Source organism: Micropterus dolomieu, linkage group LG01 (assembly GCF_021292245.1).
Source record: "Micropterus dolomieu isolate WLL.071019.BEF.003 ecotype Adirondacks linkage group LG01, ASM2129224v1, whole genome shotgun sequence".
Taxonomy (NCBI): Eukaryota; Metazoa; Chordata; class Actinopteri; order Centrarchiformes; family Centrarchidae; genus Micropterus; species Micropterus dolomieu.
Window position 1 is genome coordinate 35414243 of NC_060150.1, and position 18239 is coordinate 35432481.

Genomic DNA, 18239 nt, shown 5'->3' on the forward strand with positions numbered 1-18239 from the left:
CAAGACATACAATCCATTGTGTTTAGACACGTATCCACTACTCGAAACGATAGGGTGAAGTAGGATAGACAGATAGTGCTCCATACCATGGGTAGACCCAGCATGTTGCTGACAAACATTTCTCCAACAACACGCCTTCATTCTGTGATTGGTTTGGAGTGAACATAGCAGGTAATTGGCAAACTGCTACAAATCCTTAAACTCTTATATCAAAATGTGAAAGGAGTGAGTTAATGTGACGTCTTGAATCACAACAAGCATGCAAAGAGCTTTTCATCTCAAAGCCATTGTAGCTACTAGTCACAAGCTTGTTTAGTCAATAAATCTTTCAAAGCTTTCTGCGGGTAGAACTAAATGCAGGAGAAGATGAGCCCACTGTTTCTTAAATCCCTTCCTCAAGTCATCAAGATATTTATTGCTCTGTTGATTTGAGCACTTGTGTTTTATAAATATCATTATCTCAACTGCATCAGCTACTTCTTTTGTGCATTGAAGTGGGTGTTGTCAAAAACAGCATTCCTGTCCCGCCTAATGTCTGTTTGAGCCAGGACTGAAGGCAACTGTGCATTAAGTGCCATTAAAGTAACCGGGCCAATATGGTGAGTAGTCAAAACATCTGTGCAAACACTGGAAGGACAGGCTATCGTTGCTTCAAATTTAATTAGAAGTGTGGTTCAACACCGTGCAGACACCTCTATCACACAGGAGAGAATCAAGTCCAGGGTGTTATCACTGCTACGAGTAGGTCCAAGTACAGACTGAGTGAAACCAAAAGAATTAATAACTGCCAAAAAGGCTTTACTTGGAGGGTCAAAGGCCGTGTTTATGTTAATATAGAAGTCCCCGCAGCTATTAATCAAAATCCAGTAATAAGTTGTATTATACGATTCCCGGCATAATATTTAGATGCTGTGGTAAAAATAACAAGGCATCTCTATAGTGGGAAATGATCAATTAGTACCAGGCATAGAGGCCACTATTTGTAATAAGCTAAATCTATATTTATCTGTAATTGCAGGCAAAACACTGTTTAAGAGACTTGTGTAGCCATATAACGCCTTCATTATTAAGAAAATAAAATTCCCAGGACTCCCCATTGCACTAAATATAAGTCACACACTGCCTCCTTTGTATCTTGTTTTTTTTTTTTCTTTTTTGGTCTTGTCCCATGGTAAAATCTTTTTGGGACAATATTTCAGCAAACATTGATTACATTTTCCAGTGCACTATAAATCTTTACCCCTTGCTTTTTCTTACCAATATGTAATATATTTAATATATGAAGGGACACTGGACCTGTAGAAATCTGAATTAAAACTTTCGGGGAAACTTTTGTTGTTTGCGAGATAAATCTGAAGGGTTGCAAGATTGAACAGGAAACCAGAAAAAAATGTTTTACTACTCAGAATTGCATTCATTTTTTTTTTCAGATTTGATTGATGATTTTTACCTTTTCAGTCCCAATAAAAATCATTTTAATAAACTGAAAAAAATCACTCATCATCATCTCTTGTGCATTAAAGTTGGTGTCCTACCTACTGTCTATGTCTGTTTGGTGGGGAGGGGAATGGAGGGAGCAGGGAGTGTTTAGGGTCTGTTGTACAGTAATTGGGTGTAAAACAGGTGGTGCTCTGTTGACACTGCAGAGAAGCATGTGAAAAATGTGCTGCTGCCATGCAATCACAAAAGGAAAAGGCTGGCAGTTGACTTAGACATTTAATCACTGTATTGGGTGATAAGTAGAGGATCAAACGGAGGCACGAAAAGCCTGGAATAACAGGGAGAGCCACCTGAAGCCCCACAGAGGAGGGTTCCTGGTGGGCAGGCCAAAGCACTGACAGAGCTGGTAGCTGCTTATGACACATGGCACACAAAGCAGGAATCTGAAGATTCAGGACCTGTTGGGCTCTTGGAAGTCTGGATGAACATCTCTCCATTTTTGTTTTCTGGATTCATTATTTTCTTTCTCTCCACACGGGCATACATTTCTTTTGTACTGTTCAAATTTGGTTTAGACTACTACATGATGGCACTGTAATAGGATGATCACTGGGACATCCTGTTCTTCTTAGTGTCAATTTATGACAAAAATACATCAGAAAAAGCAATCACCAGTGTGCAGATGACAGTTACTTTAGGAATGTGCATCACGTGTATGTATACAAGGACAAGTGGCCAGCGCATTTGACAGTGACATGAAGGCTCTTAGATATTTTATCAAAGCAAGAAAATAACTGTCTTCTTCAAATGAGCTGAGCACACTAGAAGAACACGTCTGTTGTTCTAAGGTGATAAAGATGAGATACTTGATACAGTTTCTGTCTCCACAGAAAAAAAACAATGCATCACTTTAAATGTTAAGAGACACATAATTTGCCATTTTTAAAAGCACAGTTAGATTATCCCCACACACAGCGCGCCGGTGATCAGGGATCCAGTTACCAACTTCGCCGACACCGGGCCACGTGACTCAGGTCCTCCTCATTTTAAAAAGAGCTGCAACCCAGCATTTCCCTCCAGAGCTTGAAAGAGGTGGCAAATGCTTCACGTGTGCCAGATGACCGACTTTTGCACCTTCTGTGTCAGAGGACAACTACTGGAGAGCGCCGCGCGACAAAAAAAGTGACTTTGCCAGAATCTGCTGATGGTGCGCCGGACCGAGTCATTAGAGTTTGAATCATATTGGTGTTCTGAGAAGTTGGCGTGCACCCTGCAAAAGTAGCCTGATCGGTATCTGCCGTCTTTGATCTGCTGGCCAAGGATGGTGCTGGACCATCGGAGCGCATTTCGCGCCTCAGTTTTACTGGCGTGTGTGATAATCTGCAGTAACGTGCTATGTCCCGTCGGTGCCTATCTCTACAACAACCGCTACGCAGGGTGAGTAAAGACCCCCATTCATTTCTGGGGCTCACGAGAGCTCTCATTCTGCAGGAAAAGCCCACTGTCGCTATCAGAAGAAGTTTGCTGCAGAGACTATCTACACACCAAGCGACGGGCTTTATCTTTAGTTGAGAGTATGGAGAGAATGAACAAAGAAAGCCTTTATGCCCCCCATCTTCTTCATCGTTTTTGAGACATATTTCCAGTTTGAGACATAATATAAAGTTCTCAGTTTACTCTAGACTGATCTTGTTGTATGACGGCATTTGGATAAGACGGTATTGTGATGTGCTGCAGAGAGGCATTCAGATTGCTCGTGATATGCACAGATGACACTGAGAATCCTTGCAGCACCAGTGGCCTGTCAAACTGCTCAAAGCATTCATTTCAAAAATTATAGCTGTAAGAAGGCAGCAACTCCAGACTACATTTGTGTAATTGTTCTAATCACAAGAGAGGACAAATGTGTTACAACAGTGTTTTTTGTCAAACTGTACTTCTACATCAGGCTGAATGTGGGACACACACCTCTCTAACAGTAGCTGCACTCAGGATTTGACCTTGGTGTGTGAAATATGAGCAATTGGACAAATAGGCTAAGGTATCCAATGGGACCACTTGGATAACACATATAGTAATTTGGGGCATGACTGGGGCATGTAAGGATTTATGGTCTGCTTTTCAAAAGACCTTTTGATATCATTTAGCGGCAAAGGGAGACCACCTCTGCTGGAAACCCCCTTCCTCGACTGTCCTAAATAACATATATTTTGGATATACTCCATAAATTGTGATCCTCACACCAAATCTGGTTTGACACAAAAAATCCCAAAGTGCAACGTTGTGAATCAAAATCAGTAATGTGGTGTGTGTGTGTGTGTTTGCGTTACTCAGCCCATACAGTGAGTCCTCAGTCCAATAAGAAGACCAAACATGTAAAACAATGTAGTTCATTAACAGAGCATTTTGACTGGATGGACTGTATTACATCATGAAAACACTACTGAGAGTCAACATCTTGATTTAAGGACCAGATTTTAAACAGCAAATTGCTTCCATCCATAGAGAGAGTACGTCCGTGGGAATCAACAGACTGACAACTTAAGGACAGCTTTAGCTCAGAAAGCCCTGCAGCTGGTAATGTTGATGCAAAGCAAAAGGCTTTTGCCAGGCCAACACTGTAACGAAAACAATCCGTCGTCTTTTAGGGGGGGAAAATGGTTCAGTTTGAACTACAGACACTTTATTTTCTCAGGGACAGTGTGCATGGTGCTGAATGCACCAAAACAAAAAAGTCCTATAAATTTGATATGGGAACACACATTTCTCTGATGTTTCCGACAGAGAGAATATATCATACTGCAAGCTTGTTTTTGAAGTTTGAAATCTGTCTAGATTCACAATAGTGGTTTTAATCAGTTTCCCCAATTTCTCATTACATCCCAACGGTATTTTTACCTCCAAAAGCAAGGCTTTGAAGTCCATATTCTATCACTGCTGTTGCCAAGTTAGGGGTTGTTGATTGGTATTGTGTTGTGTTCACTGAAATGGGGTGGCTACTCACACGGGACACCCTGGACACTTTTGTTCCTCAGCATGGCCTATTGCCACCTTTGTTTAGGGGGCCCAACTTCCTGTGCGACACATTGCAAAAAGCTCTTTGAAATAAGTGAAACATTAGAGATGAAGACACCAAGAGAGAGGAAGAAAGAGGTTTAGAAAACATGAAAGTGGACTCATACCCAACCTGGCAGACAGACAGGTAACTGGGCTGACACTGAGAGTCCATAATTAAGAGGCTGCAATGTATTATTGGCAGCGTGTTGGTTTTAAGGCTAAACCCCAGGAAGTGTAATCTGCAGAGTAAAAGCAACACTATGTAAGATTCATGATGAGGATAAAGAGTTGTTGTGTAGCACGGCTGTATAAAAGATCTGGTTTGCAGATTGAGTTAGAAACGCTGTCAAGCTTCTCTATTGACTTACAGTTTGTGTTTCAATGATCTGCCAAGACCAACATGTGAATAATAATAATACTGTGTAATGTCTTTTATATTGAATTATAACTAATGTATTCTACGACAAATGAATTCAGCTTTTCTCTGCAGGTGACTCAAATTAAATTCTTTTTGATTATTGTTTAACAAAATTAAATTAAGTACTCAAAAGCAGCAAAAGCAGCATTGGTTTTATTCTGACCACAGGTGCTTAAATACAGTTTACTACAGCTTTTTTTAAGCCTCATCTCATTAATGAATTTTGACTAAATAAACCCCAAAAGTGGACCATGCAACACCTTGTACAGTGTCTCTGCCTTCACATTACAGTATTGTATTCATGAATGATTTATTTTCTGTGCATAAACACCACACATTAATATGACAGAAAAAAACAGATCTCAGCAGTCAGTCTGATATATATATGTGCCTGTTGCAATGTCAAACACATTGAAGTACTTGATGATACTTCCTAATTCAAATTATTTATTTTCTCCTCAAGAAAAGTTGAATGCTAGACTGTTCACATGTAAGCAGGTGTTTTTCACATCTATCTACAGTCTCAGCCTGCATTTCAGTATATGATTGATGTATTTACCGTATGAAAATGTCAAACAGCTGCTGCTACTGTATCTGCTAAAGAATAGTTCCAGGTGCTACCTGCAGAGCTGGAAACGATGAAACATAATCCTTTAATGATGTCTCACACAGATTGTTTGACTGGGGTTTGGCCCTGTCATCTATAGGACTCTAAAAGAGGAACCACCCATTTTAGCCATCAAACATCTGCTATTATAAGTGTCACCTTCAATCAGCACAAAAGGAGGTTACATTACCTGTGACTTCATGGCCCAAATGTTTTTGAAATCATGTGCACTTAGTGAAAATGGAGCCCTGTTCACAGTTACAGTGAATTTTATGGCTGTAAAATCCCTTTTGGGGCACTTTCATTCCAGTAGTAAGCCGACACTTAGAAGAGCTCTGTTGTTTTTTCAGTGATCAAGTCTTCAGGATAATGCCGGGTAATGATGAGGAGGTGCAACTGCTCAAGAAAATTCTGGGACATATGAAGGTTGGCACATAAACACACACACAAACTCACTGCTCACTATTCTGACTTATTTACTGTAAATTTCTCACACACCATTTGAAATAATTTCACTCAAAAATCTTTTGTTTCATTGTTTTTTGTTGTTGTTGTTGCTAAATGCCACATTAAAATGTAATTTCATGTTATTATTCTGCTCACACCGGCCGGGTTATGTGGGCTTTCTATGACACTTGTACAGCAGTCACAGACAGAGTGGTGAAGGTGGAATGATGTGACAGAGGGCTGGGGAGAGCGATAAGCAAACAGAGAGACAGGGAGCAGCCGAGTGTGGTCATCTTACACAGTCAGGACATATTCCCTGTCTGAAACACTGAGATACTGTTGATAGGATGCTTTGTATTTGTTTCAGTGAGAAACCCCAGGAGAAGAATGGGGGGGGATACAAAAGTTTTTCTTCATAATGATGCTGGATGTTAGGAAACTATATGAACATGTGTTTTGAAGATACTGAAATTAGGGGGGAAACCCTGGAGGACACAAAGGCCTCGCCTCTTTTCCCAGACTCATTTGGGAGTAATTACCCATCAGCCTCAGGAGCATGGGTGACCTTCCGTTGCACATTGTTTTAGTTTGCATAGATTATTTCTATCTGTCCATCCAGGGACATCTCTATCCATTCTGTCCATAGACAGACAAAATATCCACGCATCAATACCAGCACTCGGAGGTTAAATCGGAGCCCCATATGTCAAAAAATCTCAACCATCCCTTTAAATAATAGAGGGAGTGCAATCTTCACATTTTTATGGTGATAAAACAAATGGTAATGAAGGGCCGTACCACTGAGGTCATGTCCTCTCTATATTTTCTCTGAGTTTGGGGGGTTTAGCAGCCACCAAGATTTCCATTCTACAGTTAAAAACGTACACATTTACAGGCTGATTCCATTATTTTAAGACTAAATAAATTAAAGTCATCGTAGCGTAGAGGGCTATGAAATAATCTCAACACAAGGCCCACTTACTAGCTTTTTCAGAGCTCTCAACTGCATCTCTGTTTTAGCAGCCTATTTTATCCTTTATTACCATCTCACACTTCATTCTATGTCTTTTTCCTAGTAGTTTCCCTAAGAAGTTTCCTGGATAGAAGTTTGTACTCTGGTATTAATTATAGGAAAAATAGAGACAAAGCTCTGCGACTGTTGTTTTAGTTAGGAGTTTTGTTGAGTTTATGTAGTTGTTATGTAGTAATGTTCGGAGCAAAAGACAACATAATTGCTAACAGCTATTGAAAAATAAATATGAAAAGTCCAATTAAAACATTTCTGAGACTTTCTTTGGGAGGGTTGCAGAGATTTCACTCTCAGAATCTCTCAAATCCTGGCTACAGCCCTACAGTGTGGACCGTTTCTCCAGTTTGGTCTGGTCCGCTTGGATTGTACTTGTGCAGCCACATGGCTCATTAACAACATATATGAAAGGCATCTATTAAGGTTCATGTCAGGCTTTTGTTTAGTGGTCCAGAACCAATACAGCTTAGAGCAGGGAAAGAACAGAAGAGGTCAAAAGAGGATTCAGGAAATGTTTATGATTAGTTTTGAGGGATACCAGGAGAGAGCCAAGCCGATGGTCAGGACCTGGCCGGAGTTTTATGTACGTAAGGGCAGTGGACACGGTGCTCCAAGGCCAGCCGAGGCAGTGGCAGCTAGTGTTTGGACAGCTGTGGACTTGTGTTTTCAGTAGCTTAGCCACACTGCCATGCCTCCAGTGCCAGAGTCAAAGTTTTGTGCCTCAGGCTATGGCATGAGGTCAAATAATAAACAACTACTGTACACTACAGAATATATAAATATAATAAAAAATACAAGAGAATCAATAATCAGATCGATAATCAACAAAATAAGGCATTTCTTCAAGTAACAATCCAGGATTTTTAAAATTTTGTTTGGCTTTGCTTTATTGTTGATTGACATAACATGTAACCTTTATTTTATATATGCCATTCCAAACATCTGGTGGATAGATCATTCCCAAGAAAAATCCTCTGGTATACAGGAATTAACGTGCTCTGCATTTCTAGAAGCAGCAGCAGCAGCAACAGTTTAGGATAAATTGAAGCAGTCTAAATGGTAGATTGAATGAGCTGTGAAAGCCACCATGAATGAGAGTCTGATCTGCATTAACAGGTAATACAAGTTTAAAGTAAACTTAACAGTTCTGTATAGACATACTGTTTGAATGGCAGGTGAACTCTGGGCAACCTGCAGATATAAAGACAACAGAATCCTGAATGCACCCAGTAGAGCAAATACCTTCACCAAAGCTACGCATTGTCAAGATAAGGTGTTATTATATGCTTGATTTTCACAAAAAGTTAATAATTACTTTTGTGCGACATTGTGATCACCACTTCAGCTCCTGGAGAACAAATTTATGGCTGTTAATCCCATCAACTCAGTTAATCAAACATATGTTTTTAACATCTATATCATCATCTATAAAATAGTGAAAAATGTCAACATGTGATGGCCTCAGATTGCTTGTTTTGTCTATTTATTGCCAAACACCCCAAAAGATGTTCAGTTTATTATTATGAAAGAAAAAGAAAAGAAGCAAATCCTCACAATAGAGAAACTGGAATTAGGTATTATGTGAAGTTATAGTCTCAGAAAATTAATTCATTATCACAAAACGTTGCTGATTATTTTTCTATTGATTGATCAGGTAATTGTTTCAGAGATTAAACTGAAACAAATAGAAACCTCGAGTGGCTCCATGTTGTTTGAGGGGAGCAATGTCTGTTTCCTTTCCTCTTTCTCAGAAGATTTGTTTGAGAAACTCGCACAATTCAATCTGTGAAACAGATGTACTAATATTTTAGTAAAATCACCATGGCTGCTGTCGTCACCTCCAATGAGTTATTCCATTATTTACTGCCTATGGAACAGTTTCAGGACATCACCCTTACCGTCTGTCTGTTTTGCTGTTGAGGAGAGACTTAAACTGAGCTTTTCTGTATTTAACATTGGGTGGATTTTCTCTTTTAAAAGTTCATCCTCAGTTCTTGATGCATGACCAATGTGCAGATCAGTTGACTTAATTCAAATTTGTTTGACTGACCAAACAGACATAATAATCTGCCCCTAACTAAAATACGCCTATTTGCTTTCTTGCTGAGAGTTAGATAATGCAGTAAACATGAAGGAGATGCTACCCCTCTCAAGACCACAGTCTTCTCGTTAAATTTAGTGTCATGAGTATATAATATAATATAATATGTCACTTATGCCATTTATTTTCAAAAACCGCATGTCTACAAAACAATTCAACTGCAAAAAGGACTTGTGGCTTTGTGTGTATACAGCAGTGGTTTCCAAACTTTTTAAAACCACAGCATGCCTTGAAAATATGAATTTATTTTCCCATGACGGACTTTTAGCTCTATTTACACTTGAAAATTCACACACCAGAGAGCAGTTTCTGTTACCATGACAACCAGCAACCCCGAGCTGTCATGTCATTAGCCGTACCCTACAGTAACTGCATTATGGTGAAAGGAAATTTTTTTTTATAAAAATGCACCATGGAGAGAAAAAAGGACAATTAACCAATCTTGTGCAATCTCGTGGCCCCAGAGCCAGCAGCCAGTTAGCTGGAGGACTAGAAAATGTGGGGAACTAACTTCCAGGGGTCTCTGCTGGCTATCAACATGTTGACAACCGAACTTCAGGAAGTCACCGTGAGGCCAGGAAATAAGCTGGCACATAAACACCCCGTAAAACTACAACTTGCTGTTATAGTAGAGATAAAACAAACAAGATACGATGTGGTAATGAAAGAGCTTCAGAGGTGCCAGTAGGCAGATTTTGTTACCTTTGGACAGAGCCAGGTCAGCTGTTTCCCCCTATTTCCAGTTTTTATGCTATGCAAAGCTGCTGGCTGTAGACTCATATTTACTACACAGAAGTGAGAGTGATGTTGATCTTCAACTCTCAGGAAGAAAGGCCTGTTCCTTTTTATATCAGAGCATCCAGTTTCGGGCTATGAAGCATGTGAGCCAGCTAGTGAGAATCAGAAAACGTACAATAGGTAGATCTGTTGTGGTCTGTTTTACTTTGGTGAACTTGTTTTCTTTTACTTGACATATAAACACTGAAACATATAAACGCAAGCAGCTTCACCTCATCTGCCTTAAGTAAAGCCATTCTATTTTTTATTAAACTATAACTTTTCCTTTCTTGTTCTGCCCATGCCAATATTACATCCACCAAAACAACAAAAACTGAATTTATAGCTACCCTGTATACAGACACACAAACAGCAAAAGATTTATAATGCAGACAAAGAATGCCTCCTTAGGGCTCATAAATGCAGCTATAAAATTTTAAATTGAGAGAATTGTTTGTGATGAGTTGTGTTATCTGGTCTGGGATATTTAAGTGCCTTTTAGGCATCTGTGTTTTGGATTTGTTTGGCTTACAGAAGAGCAGTGCTGAAACATTTGGGGTACTTAACCATTTGGAAACCCCACAGAAGTGCAGAGCGGTTTATACTCGAGGGCACCATACATTCCAACTGAAGAGTTTCTACCCCTCTGGCTCTAACCAAAGTTAAATTAATCTGGTATGCATTCTGTAAACCATTAAACCAATTGACACATTAACAAGCGTGTGTGCCAGCCTGCATGTCTCTGCCCCCATGCAATATAGAAAATCAAAGCCAGCTGAGGGCGTTCACACATGTCTGCACACTCAGGAGCACTGAATATATAGTATTCTCTTTGCTGTCACTACTGTGTGTATCATTTGCAGATCAGCACTTTCCTATTTACTCAAAAATTCTTCTCCTTTCTTTTAGTTTCTCTGCCTCTCTCTTGTTATTTTATCAGTTTCCACATGGTGTCTGTGTTTATATAGTTGGCTAGCATAGCCAGTGGGCTGTCTGTTTCAGCTGAGGCTAACAGACCTGACTATCACGGTTTGATAACAGCCGCTGAAAGACTGGATTTCTTTTGCTAATATGAGGTCGAACAGTAGAGAGGAAAGCAGAGGGAGAGTAATTTCACTGCGAGTTGTTAAAGGGAGTCAGAGTGTGTTTTGCCCCGTTAACGCTTGCAGTCATCAACATTCCCCTGATTTAGTCCATCGCTTGAAGGTAGAGATGAGAGGAATGTTAAACCGTCCAGGTCTTGGCAAAACATCTCGGTCATCATAACCAAACGTTTGGAGCTGTTTCAAACACCCAGAAGATAAGATAATAAGGTCGTTCTTGGGGTCAATTCTTTTTCTGAGACATATGTTCCTTAACCCTTAACTTCAGTTTTGTTTAGTTGAATTACACACACCTACAGTATACATGTCAATGATGAAATAGTTATGTGTACTGTGGTGTTTTTTATATAAAGAGAAAAGATGGCAGTCCTTGGATACATGCTGGATTGGTATCTGTGTCAGTGGTGACCTTGTTAGGTGCGTTGGCCAGTGTTCACCCAGAACACAACAGATTCACGTCAAAGATAGATGCATGTCATTGTTATTGCAAAATTCAGTGTTTTTTTTTACAGATTGCAGATTTTAAATTTAGGAAAAACAGAGCACTGGTTCTTGTTTTTGTTTTTGTTTTATCAGAACTGGTATCGATTGATAGAGAAAAAGTGGGATTGTTGTGTCTCGGCAGCATCATACATCCTTCATCAATAAATTCACACCAAGTCAGACAAAAAAGGATAAATAAAACAACAAATCAATCATTATCAATCAACCCCTCTCATTACGGTTGGGTGATATAACAAAATACAGTGTACCATGAGACAGCTGTAAGAAATGTTGCCATACTGTTTGCACCATGGTAGCTATCCTTTTAATATCTCTTGGTGTATTAGGTCTTTGAAGGTTGAAAACCAATGAGCACTGCTACTGTATGGATCAATATTGGATTTGCGTATGATTGTTGCACAACTATGAGTAAGTATTTTTCCATGTCAGGAATTGAATTTGCTGGATTAGCCGAAAAACACTCCTCTCAGATTATTTTTGTCCCAGAAACAGCTTCCCAGTTGATTTTCCTGATGATGTATTATATCACGAAATATGCTGATATTGAAAATGATAACGTATTTTAGCTTTATCACCCGCTCCTACCCCTTATTGAAAGATCCTGCTGGGTGTTTGTGTCTCTGTAACCACTGATCTAATACATTTGTGCTGTTCCTTTAGGTGGACTTCTGGCAGCCCAACAGTGCTACTCTAATCTGTCAAAATGCCACTGTGGATGTCCATGTGAAACGCAATGACACGCGAGGTTTACATGCGCTCTTAAAGGAGGAACATATTGACTATCGGTAAGACTGGAGTGACCACCGGCCGTAAATACTGAGACATACTGCAGTACACATGCAATCTTGCTTGGTTACTCTCACACATTTGGTGATATTGTTAGCAGAGCTCCTAAACCCCGAGACACATCTGTTAGCCAAAGGGTGTTGCAATTACCCAGCTTTCCGCTGCCAGAATATATGATTTGCACATGCAGTCGGCCATAGTTTGCATGTAAAATACCTCATACTTCCTCAAAGCTGGGACACACAAAAACACACAGTACATCAGAGCCCCTCTCCCAAGCTGCTCCCTTTCATCTCTCTACCCCATCCCTCATCAAAATTAACGTTGAAATGATTGAGTTTTATCAAAGAAGCCACAGCGGCAGCTAGAAAGAATTCCATTGTCATCTATGTCCCAAGGGAGGAATTGCAGATCCGAGGATGAGTTTTCCCCCCCCATACTCTGTGTTGATTGACTGAGGATTTTTCAGAAATGGTTCACACAGCAGGGGAGAGTCTTTGGTCGGTGGTTAGGTTTTGAAGGAGTGAGGCATCAACAATTTCATTTTAATCTCATGTTTTTTATTGTTCTTGAAGTAGTTATGGATACCAATGTATTTATAAGGACCGTATGATGTATTTTAGGAGAGTATGGGGGTCTACATAGCTGCTATGAAAAGAGATCACATCATCTGTTTTAGGTTGGAGTGGAACGTGAAGAGGCATAGTGTCTGATCAGTCTTGAGAGCAGTACTGATAGACTGCAGTGGCATAACTAACTGTCAAACAGGGTGAGTGCTGATATAGAAAACAGGTTTGGATGTTGGAAAAGAAGAGGATGAGTGAGAGCAGTTGCATAATGAGTGTTAGGAATGAGTCAACAGCAAATCCAGGACCCCTGATCCACTGCTTCACACCAGCCCTCGGCACCTATGCGACATATTCTATTCACTTACAATGCAGTGACACTACAGTAGCAAATTATTAAACGGGAACATCTGCAAATGTTATATTCTCACATCAAGTTGGAGTTAACGTTGTGGGCAGAGACACAGACATGTCACCTGTGCAGAAAACTGAAACAGCAAAGGACATTTCTCTTACTCACTCAGAAAGCCACTGAGAAACCATCAAACCACCAAATTAAAGATATATATAATTTATATTACAACCACATCAGAGGCCCAATGCAATTATTTTACATGCTATACAAGTCATTACTTTTACAGTAGCAATATGGGTACCGCTTTCTAATTAACCATATTTTGTAAAGGGTTTATTAATGACCATTAACTAATATTTAAATTCATTTAGATGAGAAATAAGTTATTCATAAGAACAATAACAACATTTATGTTGCCATGTGACCAAAGTTTCACACAGAAAAATAATTAAAAGCAACTATTCTGACAAACCGACTTATCGTTTAGGTCATTTTTATAGCAAGAGTAGTGTCAAACATTCCTGCTTCCAGCTTTTTCATATGTGATGATTTGCTGCTTTTCATTGGCATATATATCATTGTAAATACATAAATGTCTAAAATGGACATTTGAAGACATCACCTTTGGCACTGGGAAGTTGTGAAGGATTTCTTCACCTTTTTATGGATTAAACATTGAATTTGGGAAATGAATCAATAATGAAAATAATCATTAGTTGCAGCCCTTGTTGCAAATCCTTCTTGCTTGTTTATATACTCTTCTACCATAATGTGTTTTTGTCTTTTGATTTAGCTCTTTTACTAAATATGCTATTTTTTGGCACATAACCCCCTCTCCACTCTGCTATTATGAATAAATAATAAACTTCAGCTAAACTTCAAAATAAACTAAAACAAACTTCAAACTTTGCTGGATTATTTTTTAACAATTACCTAACATTTACACAGTAACTTCCAGCCTGATGGTTTATTATGACATTAGGCTCTTTATTATTGGCTCACTCACTCACTGCAAGAAGTGGATTAAGAGCAGTAACCAGGCAACCCAAAGGGCTTATTAATGGCTTAATACCGAGCTTATCAAATTATTTATTGCCCAATAATAAACACAGTACTTACAAATGATAAATATTAAGTATCCATAATTGGAAAGTGGCAGAAATATTGAAGATGCTAAAATTAAAACAATCATTTCTAGGGAACTCATGCTAGTTGGAGACTTTAATGTTAACAGTGAGTATGGTACAGTGGTTGGCCATCGTGTGTGGCTAACTCCCTCTCTTCCATTCACAGGGTGTTTATCTCCAATCTACAGAAGGAAATTGAAAAGCAGACGGGATATCGCTCCTTGCGCAAGCGGAGGTCAGAGTTTCAGTATGACTACGAGGTTTACCACTCTCTGGAAGAGGTAGATGTGAAGCCCACCATCTACCTACCGATTTCTCACTCTCCTCTGTTTTCTAATCTAATGCACACACAAAGTGAACAAATATCGTCACTGAGGTTGTTCTCAAACTCCCAATTATTCCATTCCACAGGTCTCTATCCCACTACCTTATGCTCTTACACACAGAGACACGCACTCTACTTCAGACACTTCACAGCGTTAGAGTGGTTTTCATGTTTTAATTTGCCTGAAAAATAAAAATGCAAATTATATCAACCCTTTTTTCCCTCCATGTTTAACTCTTGAAAATGTTGTAAACAAATCCTTGAATGACATTCACTCTTCTACATTCTTTTCTGTCCTTAAGATCCAGAGCTGGATGTTTGAGATGAACAGAACCCGCCCTGACCTGGTTGACATGTTCTCCGTCGGGAAGTCATATGAGGGAAGACCGCTTTATGTGCTTCAAGTAGGAGAGAACGCACGAGACGCACACATGAAAAATGACATACGGAGTAACACAGGTGCCTGCACACTAGTGCTACTCTAAAGCTGATGGTACTTGTCTCCTGTCAGCTAGGAAAGAGAAGTCGTCATCAGAAGAAAGCTGTGTGGATCGACTGTGGCGTCCATGCCAGAGAGTGGATAGGACCTGCCTTCTGCCAGTGGTTTGTCAAAGAGGTAGTCTTTTTTTCTTTTTCTAGTCTGCAAATGTAAATATCAAAACACTACTTCTACTGTGTGCATTGTTTGCATCAGTGCATGTTTCAGCCATGTCTTAACAGGAACACATATCTCAACACAAGCAGTCTGTGATGTTTTGTCCCTGGGATCTGGAACATCTGTTCACTTGCCATGCACGTTTATGAAAATGCTTAAGAATACCCTTTATTGTTCAGATGTTGAACTTAACCCAGACGTTTGCACAAGTTCCAACACGCCCTTAAAGTCTTAGTTAATACACCCTGAAGCGAGGACGGTACCAGACCAGAGCCTGACTTTAACTGCAAGAACCTTTGATGGCTTGTTTTATATTACTTAGATGCCAGATGAGTGGGAGCATAGTGCAACACAATGACTGCCAGAATGTTAAGATAATTAAAGGAAAGCCTATGAATATGAATTTAGAGCACTGAGTCATAGCCTATTTTAAGGACTTCTTTTATTATATACTTCTACTGACAGGTACTAATATGTCAAACTGTAGAAAATTGTTGAGAAAATAACTGCTTCCGCGTGTGCCACTATAAATAAAGTAGTAAAGCTTAGCTTGTCTAGGGTTTAATGGACTGTACCACTTACAAAACAATGTTATGTTGTGCTCTACAGTCATTGTGTTTGCAAATGCTTGCCTTCCAGTATGATGGTTTTGTTATAACTTGTGCTTGAAAGAGACAAACTAAAATACATGACTAGTTCACCTTAGGCCATTATACAGACTCACAAGTTCAGAGAGGAATTCTTCAAAGAAGGAAAAAATAATAGGAAGTGAGTGAATAGGTGAGAGAAAAGACAAATAGCAGCATAAAATCAAAAACAGTATAAATGAAGGGAAGAAAAAACAACAACAATGGAAAACATTTGACTCAGGAAAACAGTCAAAGATGCTCCCCTTATCTCAAGCAGGTGCCCTAAAATGTGAACCCACTCAAATGTAGTAACTGAGGTTAGCCACTGGAGGTCAGGGTGCCATCTTTGTTTAAGGCTTAATGCATATTAACCTTGGCCTGAGACTGAGGAAAGAGCAGGTATTAGCCCAGTACCAAGCTCTCCACATCTATAGTGTGAGTATTAACCTACTGCAGCTGTGCATTAAAAACCTGTGGTAGCATATGTAAGGTTACAAAATAATGAAAACATAACAAAGTATAACTCTACATGTGACCTACCAAGTCAGCTTACAGTAGCTGACTGGTCCAAACAGGTTAGCTTACTATGTGAATGTAAATGTATGTATATTTATAATGCTTATATGACTACCCTACTGAATAGATGTGTAATAAAATGTCAACGCAATATTTCAGCTACTTGATTTAATGTGTTCTCTCTCCATAATGAATGCAAAAGGGGAAAAAAGTCAAACCATTAAAGATTTGGTCACAAAAATGGAAGAAAAACTAGCACAGTATTTACATGCAGTTGTATGATTAAACCACAATCTAGATCTGTGTCGTCAGTTTAGTATGCTCTATAATTATACTGTTTTATATCATAATTTAAGGCCCTCAACTCATACCAGTATGACTCTGTGATGAGACGACTGCTTAACCAGCTCAACTTCTACATCATGCCTGTCTTCAATGTGGATGGATATTATTTCAGCTGGACCACGGTACTGTAGGTCTTTGCACATATACAATACAGACTAAATCTAGCTGTTGACAACTTTATTTTTCAAACCGCATGAGTACGAATTTAGCTTGTTTTCGTGGAGGGGAAGCTGGTTTTTAGACACAGTTCTACGGTATTCTGATACTTTGTAGAATGCAGGTGCAAGTACATGTATTCAGAATAACAACTGGTAACACATCACTTCATTTTGAATATTTTCAAGGCCGTATACTTTATGTTTTGTGTCCAAGTGGATCACAATTTGGACAGTAATTGAAAAATAGCAGAGCAATAACAATGTGATTTTGCTGTTATGCTGCACTTATTTATTTGAAGTATGCCCCTTGACTACTGTCTACATACCCACTCCTAGTAATAGACCAACCAGAGCTGAGTGAGTGACAGATGGATTATTTTGGAGACGTTAGGTAGCTCTGTAATCAATGAGTCTGACCATCAGCGGACACACACAGTGTGTGACAGTGTCTTTATTTGTCCCGCAGGATCGATTCTGGAGGAAAACGCGGTCCAAAAATCACAAGTTCCACTGCAGAGGAGTGGACGCTAACAGAAACTGGAAGGTGAAATGGTGTGGTGAGTTTGATAACGCTGAACTTCAGCTGAGGTCTGAGGAAAATCAACAGAATCTCCTTCTCACACTTACATACAAGTACACGGAGACACACACACTGCAAACTTGGCACGGCACTCCTTGTAGTCTGATGGAGTATTATTTGTCTATTAATTAGTTTAAGCTGTGTATAAAATATTTTTGTGGTGAAAACAATCCGTGTTTAATGTCATTTAGTCTCTGGTGGGAGGTGGCTGGAGGGTTCAGCTGAGTCATCATCCTTACGGGAGGGCCCTTAGAATAAAGTTGAGAAATTTGCAGTACAAACAGACATATGGAGATGTGGTGTGAGTTGAGAAACAGAAAGAAATTGAAGAGCCAAGTTTTGCACTCTCAAAGGAATCTTAGCACACAAATGGGCTATTTGGGCACTTCATTTAAAAGCTTTTCACTCTTTTCTTAAAGGGAAAGTGCTGTCTGCAAAATTGTATTATTTTTGCATTTGATAATAAACTAGCAGAGAAAAGGGAGTACAGTAATATATTTGGCAGTGTTGTTTGGTAGTTATGTTTATGTGGCCATGCAGTACATGTGTGGTTGAGGATTTATACTTGATGACACTTGATAATGGAAATGTTACATATTTATACTTCAGTAATGTACTACTGCATCATTGCATAAAATAGGACATAGCAAGTTCTAAGATAACATTCAGCCTGACTGAAATCCATGCTTACTAATTTACAATATTGACCAACAAAT

At 39.3% G+C, this 18239-nt stretch overlaps 1 protein-coding gene across 1 annotated transcript in view; it reads left to right on the top strand.

The window, feature by feature from the left end:
- Nucleotides 1–2502: 2502 nt before the first annotated feature.
- Nucleotides 2503–18239, top strand: part of cpa6 (carboxypeptidase A6) — a 22310-nt gene continuing 6573 nt past the window's right edge. Inside the window, exons 1-8 of the mRNA XM_046049344.1 lie at nt 2503–2877; nt 5873–5948; nt 12142–12266; nt 14482–14596; nt 14943–15044; nt 15152–15256; nt 16797–16907; nt 17410–17500. Of these exons, the coding sequence (XP_045905300.1) occupies nt 2762–2877; nt 5873–5948; nt 12142–12266; nt 14482–14596; nt 14943–15044; nt 15152–15256; nt 16797–16907; nt 17410–17500 (841 nt within the window). The 5' untranslated portion in view covers nt 2503–2761. The remainder of the gene's footprint in view (nt 2878–5872; nt 5949–12141; nt 12267–14481; nt 14597–14942; nt 15045–15151; nt 15257–16796; nt 16908–17409; nt 17501–18239) is intronic.